The following is a 20323-nucleotide window of genomic DNA, read 5'->3' as shown; positions in this document are numbered from 1 at the left end:
CCCATGTCACACTGCGCACCATAATCAGCAGGGCAGAGCGGAGTGCTCGTTGTCTCTGCCTCTAATTATTCTGAGTATTTTATATGTAATGAGCAGCAGCAGCATGAGGTCCTGAGGGCACCCCTGTTCCCAATCCAAAATAGCCAGTTGTCCAGTTCAGGCTGGATTCAGGCAGAGGAAAAATTAGATCCATGTTTTCTCACATCTTGGGTGAAGGGTCTTAGGAGACGGTTTCCTTGCTTGCAATTTCACTCCATTTACCTATAAATAGCAGGCTTTTGCAAAATACTGTGGAATCAAAGATACAAATGTCTGTGTACATTTCTATACCTTAAAGATGTGCCAGTCTTGTGTGTCAGGCCAGTGGTATTTTAGCTGGCAGGAATTTCGGCTCCCAGGTGAGATTTGGCTACAGTCATGTAGCAGTGCAGATGTGGGATGGATTCTCTTAAATGCTGGACACATACTGTTTCTTATTGTAGCTGCTGACTTTGAGCCCTCTCTGTATTTCTTAATTCAAACAAGAAATAACAATCAAAAAAATAAATTAAACAACAGTCAAGTATTCCTGAAAGATGCTATCACAAGGCTCAAACTGAAGTGAAAAATTACCTGCCAGGGTTTCTAGCCCTGGTGGTCTTTGATTAACCACAGCATGTCCTAAGTTGCCAGAAGGGGCAGAGGCCAAGGGGATCCTGGGGATGATTTGCTTTTGCCTTTGACTGCTGTTCACTTCTTTTCTTGTTCTGTTTACAAGGATTCTGGTGACTGGATGTTGTCAGCAGGCTTTTTTTTCAGTTGCATAAGGATTGAGAAAACAGTATCTGTCTGACTTCCACAGTGAATGGCTTTCAAGTTAAGCCATGGCTGCAGTTATTGTGCTCTAGCTGTGACACTATAAATAAAGTTATTAACAGCAATATGTAAATGGGTTTCTATTTCTGTTCCCTGTATTGTTTGCAAAATCTAGGGCAGTTATTCAGTAAGAATCATCTGCTATTTAGCACTGAGCCTACCAGCATTTGATGTTGTGTGGGCTGCTGTGCCTTTCCCCCCCACCTTTCTTTCTCTCTTTGCAGTGGCTTTTAGAATCCAGCACTTTTGCAAGTTTGTTTATTGTGGTATATAAGAAATAGAGTAGCTGTGCTCAGCATTTTCAGGCTTCCAGAGAGTGGCTTGGTACATAAGAATAGGGAATCATCTCCTGGTATCTGAACTGTAGGAGCATTAAAACCAGCCATACAAACACCAAACACCATTTGCCTTAGTGAGCATCTTGCAGATTCCAGATTGTTCCAAGACCTTTCTGGTTTGTGTTCTGTTTGCATGCTCCATTTTCTTCCGCTGCCCTCTCCACTGCTCCTGATCTGCCCAACAGCCCCAGGCTCTGTCCACACTGGAAACTTGTACTACATCAATCCATGCAGTCACAGCACAGAGCCCCAGGGAGAACACGGATGTGTTGGTTTAGAAACACTTTACTATAGTCATGGCTACTCCTGTCTGGAAGAGCAAATTATTCTAATCCAAGGCATCTGGTAGAAACCTGACTGGATCTGTGCTAGGGACAGGATCTGTGTGGCTGTTAACATGGATTCTCTGAAAGACATTTCACTTGAGGCACTTTGTTCAAACTTCCTTCTCTGCCAGTGAATTGAGCTCTGGATTCATCAGATCCCTGACAGGGAAAGTCCCAACCTGTTTGTTGTCCTGTGACTCATTAGCCACAATTTTCTTGCCAGATGTGTTAGCCTTCAGATGGGCATGTGTCCTCCCTAGCACTTGAATTCCATTTCATTGGGTTTTGTGAAAACCAAAATTGCTGCTACTGCGGTGGCATAGAAAGTAAAGAGAAGTTAGCTAGACTGGTTTTGCATTGATGTAGAAAGATCTGAAATAACAACTTTCCTCTTATTTTTATGCTATGAGACACATTACCATAATAAATGTTTTAAGTGGTCTCCAAGGTGGTTTTCTATGCTATAGAAAAGATCTGGTCAGACTCTATTGATTTTATTGATACTAATTCACTGATAAACTAATAGCTGTTTGCAGGAACTACATTTGGAGATAATATTTAGTGAGTATTGAGAGTAGCAAGCAAATGGCTTAGTGAAATGTCCTAATGCATTAACACAGAAATTAAATTTTCCAAAGGAAAATGCAAGAGAAAAGCCATTTCTTTATATGCAGATCTATTATTCTGGTGGTGGCAATTACAGTAATTCTCTTGAAATCAAGTTTAAATTATATGCCTACTTAATTATGAGAAGAAATCACTGATTGCAAAAATCTGGGGAGATTTAGGGGCAAGTTAGAGAGACATATATGCAGTGAGCAGAGTTGCCATCACCATGGTCCCTGCTCCAGCATGTCAGGAGTAGGGTTCGTGGGATGTTTCCTTGACTTAGGAGGCCAGGATGCACATTCCTGCTTTGCCATGGTTTTCCCATGTCACCTTGAGCATCTTTATGTATTTGACCTATATACCATACTGCTGTCTCTTGAAAATAGTGTGGTGTTGCTTTTCTAGCATCAATGACATTTTAACAGGTGTTTAATGTCACTGCTTACTGTATGAAATCATGGAAATATGCCAAGTATTTGAAATATGAGATATGTTAGGGGCTGAAGAGTTGCATGGAATTTCATATTTCCTGTTCAAGAATCATCTTTGCATAGAAATCCTTACGTAGTGAGCTCACCTGAACTCACCTGAAACCACTCTGTGGAGGAGTGGTTTTTACTGCTGATACCAATTGTACAGAATTTCATTATATTTACCTTGTTTCTCCACGGAAGCTGGAGTTTTCTGTGTCACCAAAGGGAGCCAAAGATAGATGTTAGCCTCAGAGCACTGGTGAATTCAGATGTAATGGTAGGTCATACCTTAAAAAGGGGGAAAAAAAAAAAAAAACCCTTAATGTTAAATTATAGTCCTTGTAAAGCTGGGAGACTTTACTTGTGAGTTGAGGGTATCTATTAATTAGTGGTTCTTATCAGGAAAGGAAAATTAATGCAGTGTACAACAACCAGATAACAAGTTCAATTTCCTGCAGGATTTTTTCCTTTTCATTTCATTCTGACATTGCAACCAATCTCCCTTGTCATTGAAAACATGGTGTGGTTTATTATTAAATTTATTATCAGGTTTGTTTATTAATCAAATAACATTGATCCCTCAGTTAATGAGCTCTACCATTTTCTTTGGACAGCCATTTTAACTCTCAAAATAACTGACAAAGAATTGTCTTCATTTTACAGTTCTTCTTCACTGATGTTCACCGGTGTTTCTCAGAAAAGTGACCATTGTAAAGTGTGCACATTTAAGTTTCTCTAAATGATTTGGGTCCATTTCTCTTTACAGTTTCATCAGTGTAACTTTAAAAACACAATTGCTCAACTACAGTTAAAAGTATAGAAATGAGTGGGTAGCAAGTCCATTCATGCTGACTGTTCTAAAAAGGGCAGGAAAAAAGTGATACTTATTCTTCAGCACTCAGTTTTCCCACCAAATGGCCACTTTCTATTATTGATCTACTAAGCTACCAATGGCAGTTGTGTACACAGAACATCACATCAATTGTCCATTCTCAGCTGATCCACTGGGAGTTGGCACATTTTGCTTTCCCACTTTGGGAAAGGCACAATTGCTCCTTAATGTTTTAAATTATGACATTTGCATGCTAATGTAATGTTTTCATTATGTAGTGGCTTTCCAGAGGGAAAACCCTGACTTGCTGGGGTGACAAAGTAAATAAATCCCAAAATGATGTGACACTGGGAAAGCTAGTGGAAAGAGCGAAGAAGTAAGGTTAGATTGAAATGGTGGCTGCATGCAGAATTACTGCAGCTTTTTGGTTAGGGAGTACAAAAGCACCATTGTTTGCCTGAATATCCATGATACCAGAGAAGAACAGACTGAAGGCAATTTTCACAGCTATGAAGAGCTTATTCTTTCTCCATCAAATACAAAGACCTGAGCAATATGTAACGGAAAGCATCACAAAACTGATTAGAGGCAATTTCATCTCTCTGCCTTGTTCCTGAGCTAGGATATACATGTGAAACTGTTAACTGTGACAAAATTTATTACTGTCTTGCCTTCTCTGACAACCGATTGATTGCTGGCACACAGCCTCTATGCAACAGGTTGTCTTTTGCTTTAATGCTTAATATTTCAGTTGTTTCTCTTTCCTGCTGTGCTGCTTCTATAGCTTCAGTCAATTTTGGAAGGTATTGTCTCAAAGAGAAGGCAGGATGGAATAGTGCATTCCTGCCATGAATAGAACTACAACTGTGTTGGTCCCATTTTTCAGAATTTGCTTAGCTCTATAGTCCTACTTGTTGGTTTATGGAAGAATTTTGATATCAGAGATTGCTCCAATCCCAGGAAACAGACTGGAGGAATGCTCACGGGGAAAAAAGCACACCTCAAGTTTGAAACCCAGAATATGGCTTTTGCTTTCTGTTTACAGGCAGTCTTGTGGAAATAAAATGAATCTGAGATTTATTTTGGTGTGGGCTGTATTCAGCTCCAGTTTGGACAGACCTGCCAGCTCTTTTGTACTGGTCAGGCAGACCTGGATGGGTTTGGGCTTGCTCAGAGCCACAGCAAAAGCACATGGTTGGGGTCAACACTATGCATAGTTCATTCCTGCAAAAGGCCCTATCCTTCAGCTTTGCCCTCATAAACTTCCTTGGAGATGGAATGGATTTGGCATCTTTTGTTTTGCATGTTTTTTTACCCTGACCAGAACAATTGGAAAAAAATTCACATTCCCATCAGTCCCTTCTTAGATACATGAAAAAGGTCTAAATTTCCTCCTTCCTAATAACACAAAGTCTTATTTAGGATGATTTGATTTCTCTTTTAGGTTTGACAGACCGCAGTAACTAATTCAGCTGGTGATGATGGAGGAAAAAAATTCCTTTCACTCATCTCAAAGACATCTATAATGTGTCACACCTATAGTTAGGCTGGTAGCCACTGCATATCTATTTTTATTTGGTTTTGCCTTCCTCAAGGAGTTTTTCTTCCCAAAAGCCTATTTATTACTCCTGTTTCCAGTGAAAAATCAATCTGGTTAAATATAGTCTGCTGAAATAGGAAAATCTTGTAACTTAAAATGTTTAGAAGGAGAGGATAGCAAGTTTTTCATCTTTAAAATTAAAAAAATGAGTACTGATGTTGCCCAGCTATAGCTAAGTTCCAGTAACTGGGGATGCTATTCATGCTTGTAAACTGCAAACCTAGGGAGGTCATGGAAAATCTATTCCTTGCATGATTGGTGCATTTTCCCCTTCTGGTTAGTGATTTCAAGATCTAAATTTCTTCTTATTTCCTGTGTTGGCAGTGAGGGACTGACCACAGGCACTGAAGTGAGGAGCACTGACCGTGATGGACAGCATGATGCCATTTTTCTCAGCAGCTCTAGAGCATCAGCAAGGCCAGACCCTCTGCATGGGGCATTCCCAACAGTGCTAATGCAGAGCTGCAGCCACAAATGTGGAGTGTTTGTGCTGGAGATGTGCATCTCCCAGCTGAGCCCCTCAGGCAGTTCTGACCTCACTTGAAAGCAAACATGGGAAAATCAAGGCAGGGTTCTGCAGTTTATGTCTTTGCAACGAGCCTGGCTGTCATCGTGCAGTGGCTCTGTGGATGGCAGTCTGCACGTTGCCACCAGTGTCTCCAAGAGCCATCTGGTCTCCTGCTGCTTTGTTGGTTTTTTGCTGTCACCAGATTCAGTTGGTATGGTCTTGCAGAGTGACTTTCGCAAATATGGTAGACATTGATTTACATTTCTGGCAACTTTGGAAGAGGGATGGGAGGGAAGCTTTCTGCCTTTTGCTGTAAAGAAAAAGGTGAAAAGTCTCATGGTTTCCTAGGGTTTATGTTTTGTAGGCTGTTTGGGGGTGTTTCCTCTTATTTTGTGTTGTTCTCTCTCTCTTGCCTGTACTCCTTTGCTTATCACATTTGTGTAGGTATGTGCCTTCTCACCCTCCCTAGCAAGTGGTAACCAGCATGACTGATGTCAAGATGCAGTCCTGCTTCCCAAGGGGGAGCTGTGCCAGCTGATGTGTCACAGAAGCGCTAGGGCTCATTTAAAACAATAGTGATTTCCAATACTAAATGGATCGTCTCTGAAATTACCATATAAGTTTAAGATAGAGCATCTATCTTTTCACTGTTGTGTTTGCTTTTTTCCCATGACTGTAGTAAAAGGAAAAATTTCAGCCTCTGGTCTGTCTGATGTCCTGCTGTTTTGGAGGACATTTTTTGCATCGCTAAGGCTGTCTCTTTAGCCTGTCACATAGACATCCCTAGAGAGCAAGGCTAACATGCTGTTGAGACCTGAGATGGTCTAGAAGCAGCTTGCTGGACTGGTCACTGGGCTGTCACTCAGCACAATGACCTGTGGGGGCCACTTCACCCTCCCTAGGTGGGCTTTGCTGCCCTTGCTCACATTGTGCTGCTTTTCCCAGACACACTGCCTCCTGACCATGGTCACTGTGGCACTGCTGTGAACTTGTCCTCATCTTTTTTTGGTTTGTCCTTTTGTTGTTGTTGCTGTCAAATTCAGCAGGGAAAGAGCATGATGAGATGTTCTCAGTCTTTCTGGGAGCTGGAATCCTATTTTGTGCACAGGCTGAGTAGAAGAGAGCACACAGAAGGACCTCCATGCAAACCCACCCCCAAGTAGCTATAACTAGGAAGGAGAGATTGGATGTGTCTTGATGTCTTGTCTATTCTAGGAACTTCTAGAAGAACTTAATGTTATGTTTATGCCACTGGAGCTGGAAAATATGTCTGGGCTTACAGTGCTGCAGGGGAGCTGGTTTTAAACAGATGTCCAAGTGCAAATATTGACTTATTTACCAAAATGCTGAAGAGATGCTCTCACCTTTGAGATACTCAAAAGACATCTGAACATGGTTTTGAGTAACCATCTCTGTGTGGCCCTGCTTGAGCAGAAGTTTAGACAAGATGACCTCCGGAGGTCCCTTCCAACTTCAGCGTTACTCTGGTTCTCTGAAAGCCTACATTGACCCAGCCTTTCAAGTGAGAGTTTTGCCAGCTTCATCCCTGTCCATCCTTCTTCTTTCTTCTTCCTTGTTCACAGTATGACTTAATGACATGCAACAGCAATAGCAGTGGATGGTGTTGTAGCACCCTGAGACAGTTTCATCACCCATTAGCCTAGTGAGCTCACTGACAAGGGCAGGCTGTGTCTATAGCCAATGGCATTCTTGTTACACCTTTGCTCGTGAATGCTTGTTTCTAGTGAACAATGATTATTCTATGATGACACATTAACTCTTCTCTTGTAGGTAGAGTTTACTGTGGTAAACTACCATGGCTTTGGTTCCTATCCAGTCAGATGCACTTTGCAGTTATTATAAGTCATTAAAGCTCACCGAGTCTGGGGTTTTGTTCTGTTTCCCATGCAGTGCCTGTGGTGTTTGGTTTCCAGCAACACATGGTGTTTATATTCATGACTGGCATCACCGTTGTGATGGTGATAGGGTTTGTGTTTCTTGCCTTGCTTGATTTATGTTGTGGCTGGCGTGCATGGCACGCACATGTCTTGAAATAGAACACGACTGGTTTTTTTGTTTTTACATTAGAAGCCCTGATGATTTAATTTAGCATTTTGAATAATCCTGCATTTGCAGGGAAATCTGTGTCATGTCCCTCCTTTGATAATTGTATTAGCTTCAGACATATAAGTCTGCACTTCAAAATCATTCTCTGTAGATGTGTGTGGTTTTTAAATGTCTCACGTGGTTTCCTGCTTCCCACCGTGTCCTTAGCTCTTCTTACTCCTTATGTTCTTCAGTGCTTTCTGCCAAATCTCTCCCCTTCCTGCACATTTATAAAGAAAGCTCTCCTTTGCCATCTTTTGCCATCCCAAAGATCCTGTGATGCTTCTACCTCAGGGTACATCAGTATTGCAAGGATCACCTGACATACAGGAAATGGTTTTGAAGCACCTGCAGTGGTAGGACTCCAGGTGCAGTGGGATGGAACTGAACTCATCTCTGGGGTGTTGCAGTGAGGCTCCTGCTGGTTCCAGAGCTGCTTGCCCAGGTGTATCTTAACTGCTGTGTGAATGCATTACAGACCAAGGAATGGGAAAGCTGAGCTCAGCAGGTTGGGAATTTTCTCCTCTTGTCTCTGCATCCTAGCTGTGCCTCCCTCCATTTCACCTCAGTCTGCCTTTGCAGCTCTGTGAAGCACTGTGCACAAAGCATCCTGCTCATAGAGGCCTCAGAGTCTGCTGTGTCCTGGTGGTTTTGGGAAGAGCCAAGCTCAGGCAGAGGCTGGCATTCCCATGGCGGCAGCAGCCAGAGCTGTGAGCCCAGCCTGCACTGTGCTGCCCTTCAGACATGGTGGAATCAGCAGGAACCAGCAGTTTGGGGTGCTTCAGTCTGTGTATCCATCTTTCCTGTACCCCTGCCTAGGGCTTGGGTGAGAGCAGGCAGATATCAGGCTGGTCCCTAAGCAGAGGGGAGGATGGCAAGATCTGCCATCAGGCTCTTTTTCATCTTTTTTATTTCAGTATCATAAGCCACATAAGGCAACAGGCACAAAACTGAGCTTGCCTTGTACAGCTATGAAATCTTGAGCCAGTCCTTGCTGGAAATAGGAACTGAAATAGGAGCTTAGGAAAGTATTCACCTCTACCCTAAAACACAATTTGTGGTACTTTTCAACCAAAATAAAACAGAAAGAATTTAAAAAGACGTATGAAATTAATGATAACTCCTCTTTTCTTCTCTGTCTTTCCCAGAAATAAACCATTTTCTGTATTTTCTGAGGTCATACCCTGGTTACTGCTGGACAAAACCCAATCAGATGGTAAATCTGAAGACAGTGATGGAGTGGAAAATATATCAAGAGCTCTGAAGCCATTACAACATTTTAATTACATGCTAAACTGGTTTTTCCACAAAGCAGTAGCCTCCCAGATGAAGGGACTGGGACTCAGGGCTGATAATAGTTGCTGATGCCCAGGCTGCAGATTGTGTGGTCAATCCCTTCTAATCAGCTTCAGCTAATAGTACTGCAAAACCACTGCCTTACTTATCTCACGATATTTTATAGCTATAGAAATGATTTCATTTGACCTTTTGTTGACCACTGTCATTTACCGCACATTTTGGCACAAGGGAGGCTTTTACCGGCATTGTGCTCCCACCAGCAAGGAAATGGCATGACCTCTGAAGACTGACAAATAGTTGGCTTGAGTTGGGCCCTTCATCACCATCACCAACACCATGGTCCCTTAATAAAATCTTTTCATTGCTAAGGACAGTCTGACATGTAAGGCTGAAGTGTGGAGCTTAGGGTAGTGGGAAGCTGTGTGTTTGATCTCCAAGGCTGCTAGTCTGGGTAAGATTCACTGGCAGGATCTGGAGATGCTTCAGTCATCACACTGTGAGTGTGCTGTGAGTGAGAGGACATAGATATAACAGGCTTCATTTTTAAATTACAGCTCTGACTAAACACAGTTTGAGGATCGTGTGCTGTTCCCTGATGGCTACTGTAAGAGAAATCTTTTTTCCTAGTCTTTTCTGGATTGTTGGGTATTTTACAGGGAGAAGGCTGAATTTAAGGATTACAAGGGCTAATAACAAAAGGAACAGATTTTCCTGGGTCCCCATTCCTCCCTTGAGAGTCATTGGCAGGACTGAGACTGATAAACCTGGCTGGTGTCTCTGCTGCTGGAGCTGCAGTGCTAGCAAGAGAGGTTGGGGGGACAGAATAAGCAGGAGGAGTAAAATGTGATTTAGTGGCTTTCAGAGCTCTTTGCTGAGAGCAGAGGACAGAGGCTTCAGGCTGGGTTCCTGTTCACAAGGACTGTTTTCTCTGCCTCTTGTGTCCTGTTCTTTCTCCAGTCGCCTGACACAAATGTGTCTCTATCCTCTCTGTCTTCAGTTCCCAGATACCTCCTCTGCCATCTCACATGCAGTCCCTTCCATACCCTGATGAGGTTTTCCATTCCCTGCAGTCTGTGTGTCCCAGAGAGTGTCTTCTAGCTCAGTGGTGTAGCTGTTTGGTCACAGAGCAGGTCACACAGCTGTCTGTCTGTAATGCACTCTGCTTGGTTAGCTGACACAGATCTGTGTGTAGATCAGCTCCATGGGTCTCTGCTGATTGCTTCATTTGTGTGGTTCAAATTATTGCCACAATTTAACTTATCTAGCATGATAATAATGGGGAATGGAGGGAGCAACCTCAGTCATGTATCCACATTTATTAGGCACGAGGAGAAGGCTCAGGGCATCCCTGTGTAGTATTTTCAGATACACGCATTGATATCTGAACGTCAGAGCAGCAACTGGTCTTTATTTCTCCTGTTCTAACACAAGGCTATTGCAACATGCACACAAACAGAGTGTGAACATGTTCAAAAGTGAGCAATTTGCAATTTGCCCCATGTTGGAGGAGGAACATGCTTTCAACAAGAGATATTCTGTTACTGCCACGAGAACTGGAGACATTTCCCATTTGTACATTACATATTAGCACATACTTAAATTGCTTATGAACAGTACAGGCTTGTCTAAGCTTTCAGTTGATTTCAAGTGTGTTTCTTCAGGAGGTTTACTTTTATTTGTAAATATGTGGAATCTTGATTTATTTTTGTGTATTTTCTCAAGTGTTTAAAAATGGCAAAGTATATTTTGATTCAGACATCCCTGCATTCCTGTCTTGTTTTTTTCTTGTGCATTTTAGCATCAGTCGGGCTAACAAAGAAGTGTTTAATTCAATATGTTTGGTTGATGATTTATTGGAGTTGAAATGTAGAAGGAAAATATGAAGAGCATGCCAGAATTGAAATGTGTTTCAGGATTTTTGCAAAAAATGCTTGTGAAAATATTTTTGTTGGTTTTGCTTTCTGACTGAAGGCATTGCAGGGAATTCCAACTGAAAACATACCTCTGCAATTTTTCTAAAACATGTTGGAGTTTTATTTTACAAAGAAGAAACAATTCCAAAGTGGTTATTATTTAGACTTTTATTTTCTTTTCCAAGTACAGCTTGATGGCAATAATCAACTTCAAAGAACAAATCAACCACTGGATAAATGTTCCAATATACAAGTAGAGCTTATGAATTTTCTATTTATATAAGTGTGTGTGCATGTGTACATTTTATCTTAGATCTATATAGATGTAGTCTGATGCTTGTTTTACTAAATAGTTTTAAATTTGCCATAATGGCTGGGTTTGATTGCAAGTCAGTATTTTCCATGTTGTAATTATCAATGAGACAGAATCTTTGTGCAGTTTAAAAAAAAACCACAAAATCCTTGCAGTACATTAATATTGATTCAATGAAATCAAAGAGTCATTAATAATACTTGTGATCCAAATAACTGTGCTTTCAAAACAGCCCAGGCTGCTTTCACAGGGCTTTCCCAGTCCACCCTGGGTGGACAAGTGATGTGATATCCTTGTGTCAAGGTTGGCAAGGTCTGCAGTTGTCATTTGGCAGTGCATTGGTCATTTTGTGCTTGCAGCCTTACTGAGAGGAGCTCCTGGCCACTGCAGGTGTTACAAGAGCTGCATCATAAGGTGGCTTTAGGGTTGCTCATTTCCTTGCTGCTGTAGGGCTGGGACACCCCTACATGCCTCCCCAGCCTGCGCTGCCACTTTGGAACTTACACAGATATCAGCAACAAATTTTGTAACACTTTTTTTCCTTTCTCCTCTCTTTCCCAAGCATCCTCTTCGCAGACATAGAGGGTTTCACCAGTCTGGCCTCGCAGTGCACTGCTCAGGAGCTGGTCATGACACTCAACGAGCTCTTTGCCAGATTCGATAAGCTTGCAGCTGTAAGTTTTCTGTTATAATTTTGTTTCCTCTTGTTTTTATTCTGCTGTTGCAAGAATGACATACTGTGCTGGTTCGCTGGATTTCTTAAATATTCACTGCCCTAAAAGGCAAGCTATTGCAAGCATGAATATAAGCTGAATACTCCTTTCTCCTTTATTATTCTTTTTTTTTTTTTTAGGAGAACCACTGCTTACGGATCAAGATCCTGGGTGATTGCTATTACTGTGTGTCTGGGTTGCCAGAAGCAAGAGCTGACCATGCCCACTGCTGTGTTGAAATGGGAATGGATATGATAGAGGCCATCTCGTAAGTACCATATTCCCCACAGACCATCTCAGAACAAATAGCAAGTAGATTCTCTTTCCTGTTAGGTCTTCTTTACAGTAGTAGCAAGGTAACCAAACCCTTTTTGGCCAGCAAAAAGAGAGACCAGCTGGAAGAGGAAAACAAATGCTGTAAAGGTTTGACAGCAGCAGAACAGACTCTTGTGTCCGTAGAGCCATGTGGATATCAGAACTCAGTCTCTTGATGAGAAAGACAAAGGTTACTCTGATTACTGGAAGTCTCATTCCCAAAGGAGGATTCCAGTGAATTACAGATTTGGGAATTCAGAGGATTAATAATAACTTTATTAGTCTGTCTTGTCTAATTCTGCAGATCCTTCTCTATGTGTCCCTATGCTGAAAAGGTCAGATTCAAGGCTTTCTTACTTTAGTTAAGAAAGAAATTTAGTTAAATTAATTACTGAAATAAAGCATGCAGTTGGTCTGGCACAGACTGGGACAGATTCATGGTCTTTTCCCTTTATTTCCATTTACTTTTCCATCTTAATTTTTTTCTTTTAAAACCTCTGGTGATGCTTTGCCTGCTCCTGAGGTCAGACTAGCAACCCTGTTTGTCCAGATCATTTCTGTTTTTAGAGACTAATAGGAGACCTGTATGTAGTTTTATTACTTGGAGGCTTACAGACAGTGTTGAATATTATTTGCATTGTGCATGTGCTTTCACAGGCCAATTCTTTCAGAATTGAGGGAAGGAAGATTTATTTGATCATCATGAGTGTATGCAAGTTTAGGCACAAAATTCAGTCAATTTTGGATGGTAACTCAGCTGACCTTGAGACTCTCCTGCTCTTTCCCTTCTCTTCTGTTTTTTTTTTATTTTCTGAAAGCATCTTTTGAAGTATTAGTGGTACAAACAAATACGTAGAAGATCTCTAGTCAGTTCTCTTCTTATTCCATACAGTAAATTGATGGAGTTTCCACTTCAGCTTGATAAAATCTAGAGCTACCTCCTTGCTGAGCTTGGTACAGTACATCCTTTACCATCTGAATTTCTGCCAAGGACATCAATACTCCCCCAGTGTTTTCAGCCTCATTTTCATAACACAAATACATAGGGTGAAAAGCAGTGTTTTCACCCAGGAGGCTCCATTCAAAGCACAGTATGCAACAGCATTCCTTTGCTTTGTGTACTGTGTACACTGACAGGACCTTCCACCTTTTCTTTCCTGGTTTTAAACTCCGTTGCTCCATTGCAAGTAACTGGTTTCCAGTTGCCCTTGAAATAATGCTTTTTCTTCCACGTGAAATACAGTTAAGTAGCAGGTGACAAAGGGTCTTGTCAAACACAAGGAGCAGCAATCCTCAGCCACCAGCCCTACAAACAGAACACAAAGAACTGTGTTCATTGCCAAGTAGTTGGCCTGATGAAATCCAGAGATCCTCCTGTGTTGCTGTGTAATTCCCCACAAGGCTAAATAACACCAGAAGTCTAGACTTCATTGATTAACTGCAAGCCACCTTACTTGGAATAAACACAGAGCTGAGGTGCACTCAGTGTTTGTTTACAAATAGCTCTTCAGCAGCCTTTAAAACTTGTTTCCCACTCGATGTATAATGAATGCATTTAACAGTCTTATCTCTTAATAAGTCTGGAAGGTGACTCTGTTCTCACTACCCCTGCTCTCCCTCTTCCCCCCTCCTCCCCTAAGGATCAAGATAAGAGTTTTCACAATTAAGGTAACCAGTAGCTAATGAACATTTGATTGCAGGTAACAAATAACTACTGAACATTTGATTGCAGGCTTCACCAACACTGGGCCCTGCCCATAGTCTGATTTCATCTGTGTCTAACATCAGCAGGGAGTGTTACCCCAAATAGGAAAGATTTCAAGAGAATTGTATTCACTATACTACTGGTATAAATGAGCTGGAAAAAAAAGGAAGGTAACAAAGGATATTTCATTTTTCTATAAAGAATAACCAAACTTGTTCATTTTCTGCGAAGTCTGAAAAAAGTCACTTTCTCATCAGTGACTCTACTGAGAAAAGTTCCCTGGTCTTGTGTCAGTAGCATGGCTTGGCAGAGGGTGCAGGAGGAGTTGTGGAGGCAGGAGCTGCAGCTGTGTTGCTCCTGCAAGGTTTATGGGTGCAGCTACATTTTCATTGCCACAGTTCCTCTTCCTTTCCCAAGTGTTGGAGTTGGAGCTCTTTCAGTTCGTAAGCCTGTGACACCTTACCCATATCAGCTTCCTTTTCCTGCTAAAGAATCTTTGCTGCTTGTTAATAAAAATAATGAATGTAACCTCAGTGAGTAGGTAGTGAGACATAAGATAGAGATCATAAAGAGAAAGGAACTCTAGGAGGATAGGTGCTGTTTCAACAAGAAATCATCTTGGACACTTTTTTAAGGGACATATTGTACTTTGAGGAGTGAAGTGGAGTCCAGAATTGGTCTATCTTTAATCATGCAATTTCCTTAATAACTAAAGCATAAATATTAGAACTGTGTTGATGTTAGGGAGCTAGGAGGACTTACTTATCCAGATGATGTTATCTAGAAAAGGACTCGATGAACCTGAAAACCAAAGAGATTGAAATCTGATAGGTAGAAAGTAACTTCTTGCTGCAAGGATCTAACTACTCAAAGGAAGGGACAGTGGCATGTGATGTAGGTGAATTTGCCTGTGAAACGTGGACATTCTGGGAATGATGAGATCAGCAATAACAAGAACCAGAGTTGTTCTGAAGGCCTCATCAAGACCTTTCCCCTACCCACACTCCTAAATATACTTTTCATGTGAATAGCTCTTGAAGTTAACTTTTGCCCTAAAAGGGCAAAACCCACAAATTATTCCAGCAGTCTTTGGAAGTAAGCAGAGCACCCAAAACCTCATTAAAATCACAACTTGAGTATTTGTAGCTGCCTGTTTGGAGTGACAGCAATAGATGTGGTTCTCTGGTTTTGCTGCTCTAAGGCCTGTTCAAGCTTTCCAGCTTCAGTGGGGTATTTCACACACATATCATATTTCATCTGTGGAAGAGTTGATGCTTGGTGCCAGTCAGACAAAGATCTCTGACATCATTTCCTTTTTCTCTCTGCAACATGCTATTACTCTTAATGAGGCCGAGTGCTGGCAGGTTATGTCCAGCTTTGGTATGGAAATCAGAGACCAGCACTTTATTCCTTTTACTGCCCCAGAGATAATTTTTTATGAGTTCTCAACTTGATCCTGAGTTCAGTGTACATGGATTTACTCCAAGAGCTCCCCGTTCTAATTAGTGCTCTTCTTGGCCAGCCTGGCCATCCAAGAGCAGTACAGCTCATCCATTTTGTTCTGTTGTCCTGTTGATGTGGATGAGCAGCACCGTGTGTATGCATGAATAATTTATGGATCATTATGGATTTTTGTGTTCGGGATGTAAGTTTGTGCTGCTGACTGTAACCATTGTCTTGTTAATAATGTCCCTTCTCCCCCATGTCTCTTTTCAGACTAGTCCGTGAGGTGACAGGAGTGAATGTCAACATGAGGGTTGGAATCCACAGTGGGAGAGTTCACTGTGGGGTCTTGGGCCTGAGGAAATGGCAGTTTGATGTGTGGTCCAACGATGTTACCTTAGCCAACCACATGGAAGCGGGGGGCAAAGCTGGGTAAGTTGCTTCATCAGAGCTGTGGTGTTTATCCATTAAACTCCTGTACTAAATCTGTAAGAGTGGTGGCATGGATAAATCAATTGGGGTTTATTGCTTGTTTGTTCCAGTACATGGAACCTATCCCTGACAGGACCTGGCTTTTTAGGTGATAACTTTTCAGAGTCTTGCTTGTCTTTTGTCTCGCTCAAGGCGCATCCACATAACCAAGGCAACCCTGAACTATCTGAATGGAGACTACGAGGTGGAGCTGGGCTTCGGAGGGGAGCGCAACGCGTATCTGAAGGAGCACAGCATTGAGACCTTCCTGATCGTACGGTGCAGCCAGAAGCGGGTAAGGCCAAACAAACTAATGCAGCTTTAGGTACCTTCAGTAACTTGATGTCTCTGACATACCAAAGAAAAACCTTTATAGATGAGACAGTTGACCTTCACTGACAAAAATTCCTGTTTTTCTCTCCTTTTCCTGAGCTTTTATATGCGTAGAAGGAAATAGCCACCATCTGCATAAGGTGTGTGCATCAAGTTCTTTCTAGCTCTTGCAAAAAAATTGTCCTCAGTTGTCTTCAAAATCATGTTAAAGAATGTTGTTAATATAGATATGTATTTTGTAAAAGTATTTACAAGGCACAGATTAAAACCACAAAGATCTTTTCTCTGTCAGATTACAGACATGATTTTATATACCTGCTCACCAGATAGTCACGAACATAAAGATTAGAGCAGTTCCTATCATTGCTTTTCAACCTCTGTTTCTGCAGATGGGAAAAACTGGCCCCCTGTAATGATGGATGATCACTGTGACAGTAGGATGAGATCATACCAACTATGACATGGGTCAGGTTGCACAAAATAAGGCTATTAGGGCATTACAGAGTTGAACTTGAATCAAGTCAAACTCAGGTGGACTTCAGCCAATAAATATTCTTTTTGTGACACTGCCAATAGCAGGTTATTACTAGTTTGTGGTTTTTTTTTTTGAATGGTAGAATGTACTACTAGGAAAGGTCTTTTTTGACCATCTAGTTGAGCATAGCCAATAATATTTCTCTTAGTAATTCTGCATTGGAGCCACTACTTTGCTTTTCACATTGTGGGCAAGCGTATACAGACTGCCCTGAATTGAAAATACTTTCAAATTTTTCTGAATCTAAAACCAGTTAAACCTTCCCACATCTGTAAATAGGACTGGCATGAGATTAAGTGAATTAGTGTTTGTGACAAGTTCCAGTAGCATGGTTGATTTGAATAACTAACACCTGTACAGAAATACTTTACCATTGCCTCATTTCCTGAGAGAGCAGAAGCCTCAAATCTCCTTAATGCATATTGTGTAAAAAATCTCCAAGAAAATCCCTTATCATCTGCTAAAGAGAGAAGCTGATGTTTTGGTCTCTATCTGCTCATAAAATAAATCTCATTAACAATTGTCAATCTTCAAAAGAGGATTAGAACTTGCAGTGCAAGATTATTGTTCCTGAGCATCAGTGCCTGTCAATGGGCCAGCTGATGTTTATGCCTAAATCACTTCCTCTTTGCTGGGTAGATTTAAGAATATAAGCCAAAATATGCTTATGGTCAGACCCCATCTCCCGGAGTGGAGAACCTATATTGACTTCTTAAATCATGCAGTCACCATGTTGTCTGTGTGTTCTTGTGGAGAACCGAAAGTTTCCCTGGAGAGAAAAGGAAGACATAAGATCAGGATTGTGCTGCTTACAAGTTTACACAATAAAACTCAGAAACAGAGACTTCAGAGTGCTTGGCACTTGACTTCATTTTTGAACATGGGATGTATCTTGAGTAGGAGATTGGACACAGACTCATAAAAGATATGGATTCCATTCCAGACATAGGTTTTGAGGAATTGTGCCTTGTTTTGAGGAACTTGTGCCTTGTGCCTTGATTTGCCATAGTAAAAAACAATGGGCAGTTCTTTCACTGCTTTATATGTATTTATTGCAACTCTATTGCATACCCTTTCTGCTTACTGTTGTCATGGGGAGCCACAACTTTGAATTTTCTGTCTTTTTTGTTTGTTTGACTTTTTCATCATGTTAATGCCATTTCTTGGGCACAGAGTAAGTGGGAGGAACTTTTATCTAATATTTTTGTTCCAGGAACTGAAACAACCTTTTTCTTTGAAAATATATTTTTTCCTTTTTCCTTTTTAAAAATTCTGTTAGCTGGAACATAGTCTGTGGAGTTTTAGGGGGAAAAAAGCTGGATTCTACTCCCTCAGTCTTAGTAACATCACTAGAGCTGAAAATATAGTCTTTGTTTTCTGTCTGGTACACAGAAGAGTTGCTTTCTATTAGAAGAGAACAAAATGCAAAGTTTTAAAATCCAGTTTTTTAGGGTTTTTTCCTCATCATCTTTGCCTCCAGATCTGCTTTCACCTTTCTGTTTGCCCTGTCCTGTGGTTCTGCTGCCATTGTGGGTGAAGCACTTGCCTGTGAAGAAGGCAGTGGTCAGAAACTCCAGAGCAGCTCAGGAGTAACTACTGTTACAGTTATATTCCCCTTGACAACATTTATCATGTTTTGGTTTTTTTAAAAAAACAAAGATTCAAAGTTCCAAATTTATTTTCCTTGTATTTGCTTTCAATTCATTAAGCTAGAGTTTTGATAACTAAAATATAAAACCATCTTAACTGTGTGAGATACAAAGGATGCAATGCATTTTATTGTAATGTGAACATATATATATATATATAGAGAGAGAGAGAGAGAGAGGGAGATTGAAGTAGCAGGTTCTGCCATGAAAGTCTGTAGAGTCTTTTGCTGTGGTTTGTTTGCTCCCATTAATGCTGACAGTGGGCTGCTCTAAACCCTGGTTGCCCTGCTTGTCTGGTGTCTGCTGTCTGTCAGCAACTGCATCCCCTCTCCCTCTTCTGTTTCCTCCTGAGGCAGGCTCTTCTAATGTCTTCACACAACAAAGAAGAGACAAGCACAAGCTCTCACATTTTCTTGCTCATCAAAGGGAACCTTTACTTTTTGCAAAGTTGCATTATCTCAGCATCTTCTGTTTATTGCATGATTAACTAAAGTGATTCCTGATAATGAAATGAAGTTTCTGTCTGTGATCTCTTAGGAAATGATCATTCATTTTTTACACTTAAATGTGTCAGGTTCCATTTTTACTAGTCCTCAAATGTTGGGTGCTAATACTCCTTTTTTTAATATCTATCAAATACCACCTCTGCTTCTCTCGTTAGCCAAGTCTGTCATTGTTCACTTGCTGCCAGGTGAGATAAGAAAAAAATTCAACCAAATCTGCCCCGAGAGCAGTAACCAAGTAACTCTGCTAGTAACTTTCATCCAGTCTAATACTTCCTTATTCAACACTGTCTCTTTCCATTTCACTGGAAACTAGCTCTTTTCCCAGCTTCATATTCCCCATCTGTCTTAGCCATTAGTCTCCTGCACAGCACTCTGTCAAATGCTCTATGGAAGAAACAAAGCCAGTGAGAGCTACTGTATTTTTAATCTTTAGAAAAACTTGGATCCAAGGCTGTTAATCCAAACCCAGCATTTGCTGCTCTACAAGCTCTGTGTCATAATCCCTGACTACTTATTAAAAATATCTGTTACCAGAACCAAAATTGAATTTGGCAGTTTTCCACAGATCTGGGATGGAGGTGTCTTTCTGGCTTCAGCACATCACATTAAGTTTTGTTTCCAGACATGGTTTAGTGGGACTTAACAGTGCTGTGTTTACAGTGGTATTCAATGATCCTAAAGGTTTTTGCAACCTAAATGATTCTAGGATTCAATGCTTTCCGTTTACAACCCTATGCTTATGAGCCTTCTTCCCTTTTGTGTCTACTGTGGCAGTAGTGATTACCTGGAGCAAAACAATCTGTTCCTTCAGTTCTACAGTAATGAAGAATTTTAAGTTTGTCTTATCCTCACATGGTATAGGGTGATTTACACAGGGTGACTTCTGTTTTTATTCAGTTAATTTTCACAGTCATTTGGATATGTGTTTCTAATGGACTTAATATATTAGCATGGAAGAAATAACAGGAATTCTCCAAGGAGACCCTTGCCTTTCTTCCTTACTGGCTTCATTCTTTACCTGAAAGTCTGTATTTCCAGATAAAAAGCAATTTATCACCTATAATTACTAAAACTGTTCCCCACATCTTAGTGATTCCCAAACTTAACCCAGTACTCCATTTACTTACTCCCAGTTCTTGTGCTGCCCAAGTTTCTGGTGTTTGTACAGGAGATTGTCACTTGGTGGGTGTTGCTCACTTTCTGCTCTTCTCTGAGATGAGGTGCTGCACTAATTTCAGAACCATCACAATTACATTTCCGAGCACTTCTGATCACTGGTTAAAGCTTTACTCTGAGAAGGGTGGAAAAGTGTGTGTTTGGAGGAGTTGGAAACAAACCTTAAAGTGAATAGGATTTTAACAGCACATAGCTTTACAGCTAGTTTTATTGTCCTCAACATTGTCAGAAATCTGGGGGAATGCTTTGCTTTGAACACAAAGTAGAAACAAAATGTGCCTGCAAACAGATGAGCAATACTGCTG

General features: G+C 41.1%; 1 protein-coding gene across 1 annotated transcript in view; it reads left to right on the top strand.

Annotated features, from left to right (window-relative positions):
• ADCY5 (adenylate cyclase 5) overlaps nt 1-20323 on the top strand; it is a 204614-nt gene that overhangs the window by 136472 nt on the left and 47819 nt on the right. The window contains exons 4-7 of the mRNA XM_085066957.1: nt 11735-11846; nt 12026-12153; nt 15622-15780; nt 15973-16114. Of these exons, the coding sequence (XP_084923083.1) occupies nt 11735-11846; nt 12026-12153; nt 15622-15780; nt 15973-16114 (541 nt within the window). The remainder of the gene's footprint in view (nt 1-11734; nt 11847-12025; nt 12154-15621; nt 15781-15972; nt 16115-20323) is intronic.

This window comes from Lichenostomus cassidix, chromosome 7 (assembly GCF_008360975.1).
Source record: "Lichenostomus cassidix isolate B80296 chromosome 7, HeHo_3.0, whole genome shotgun sequence".
NCBI classification, from domain to species: Eukaryota; Metazoa; Chordata; class Aves; order Passeriformes; family Meliphagidae; genus Lichenostomus; species Lichenostomus cassidix.
This window is presented reverse-complemented; position numbering and strand designations above follow the sequence as displayed.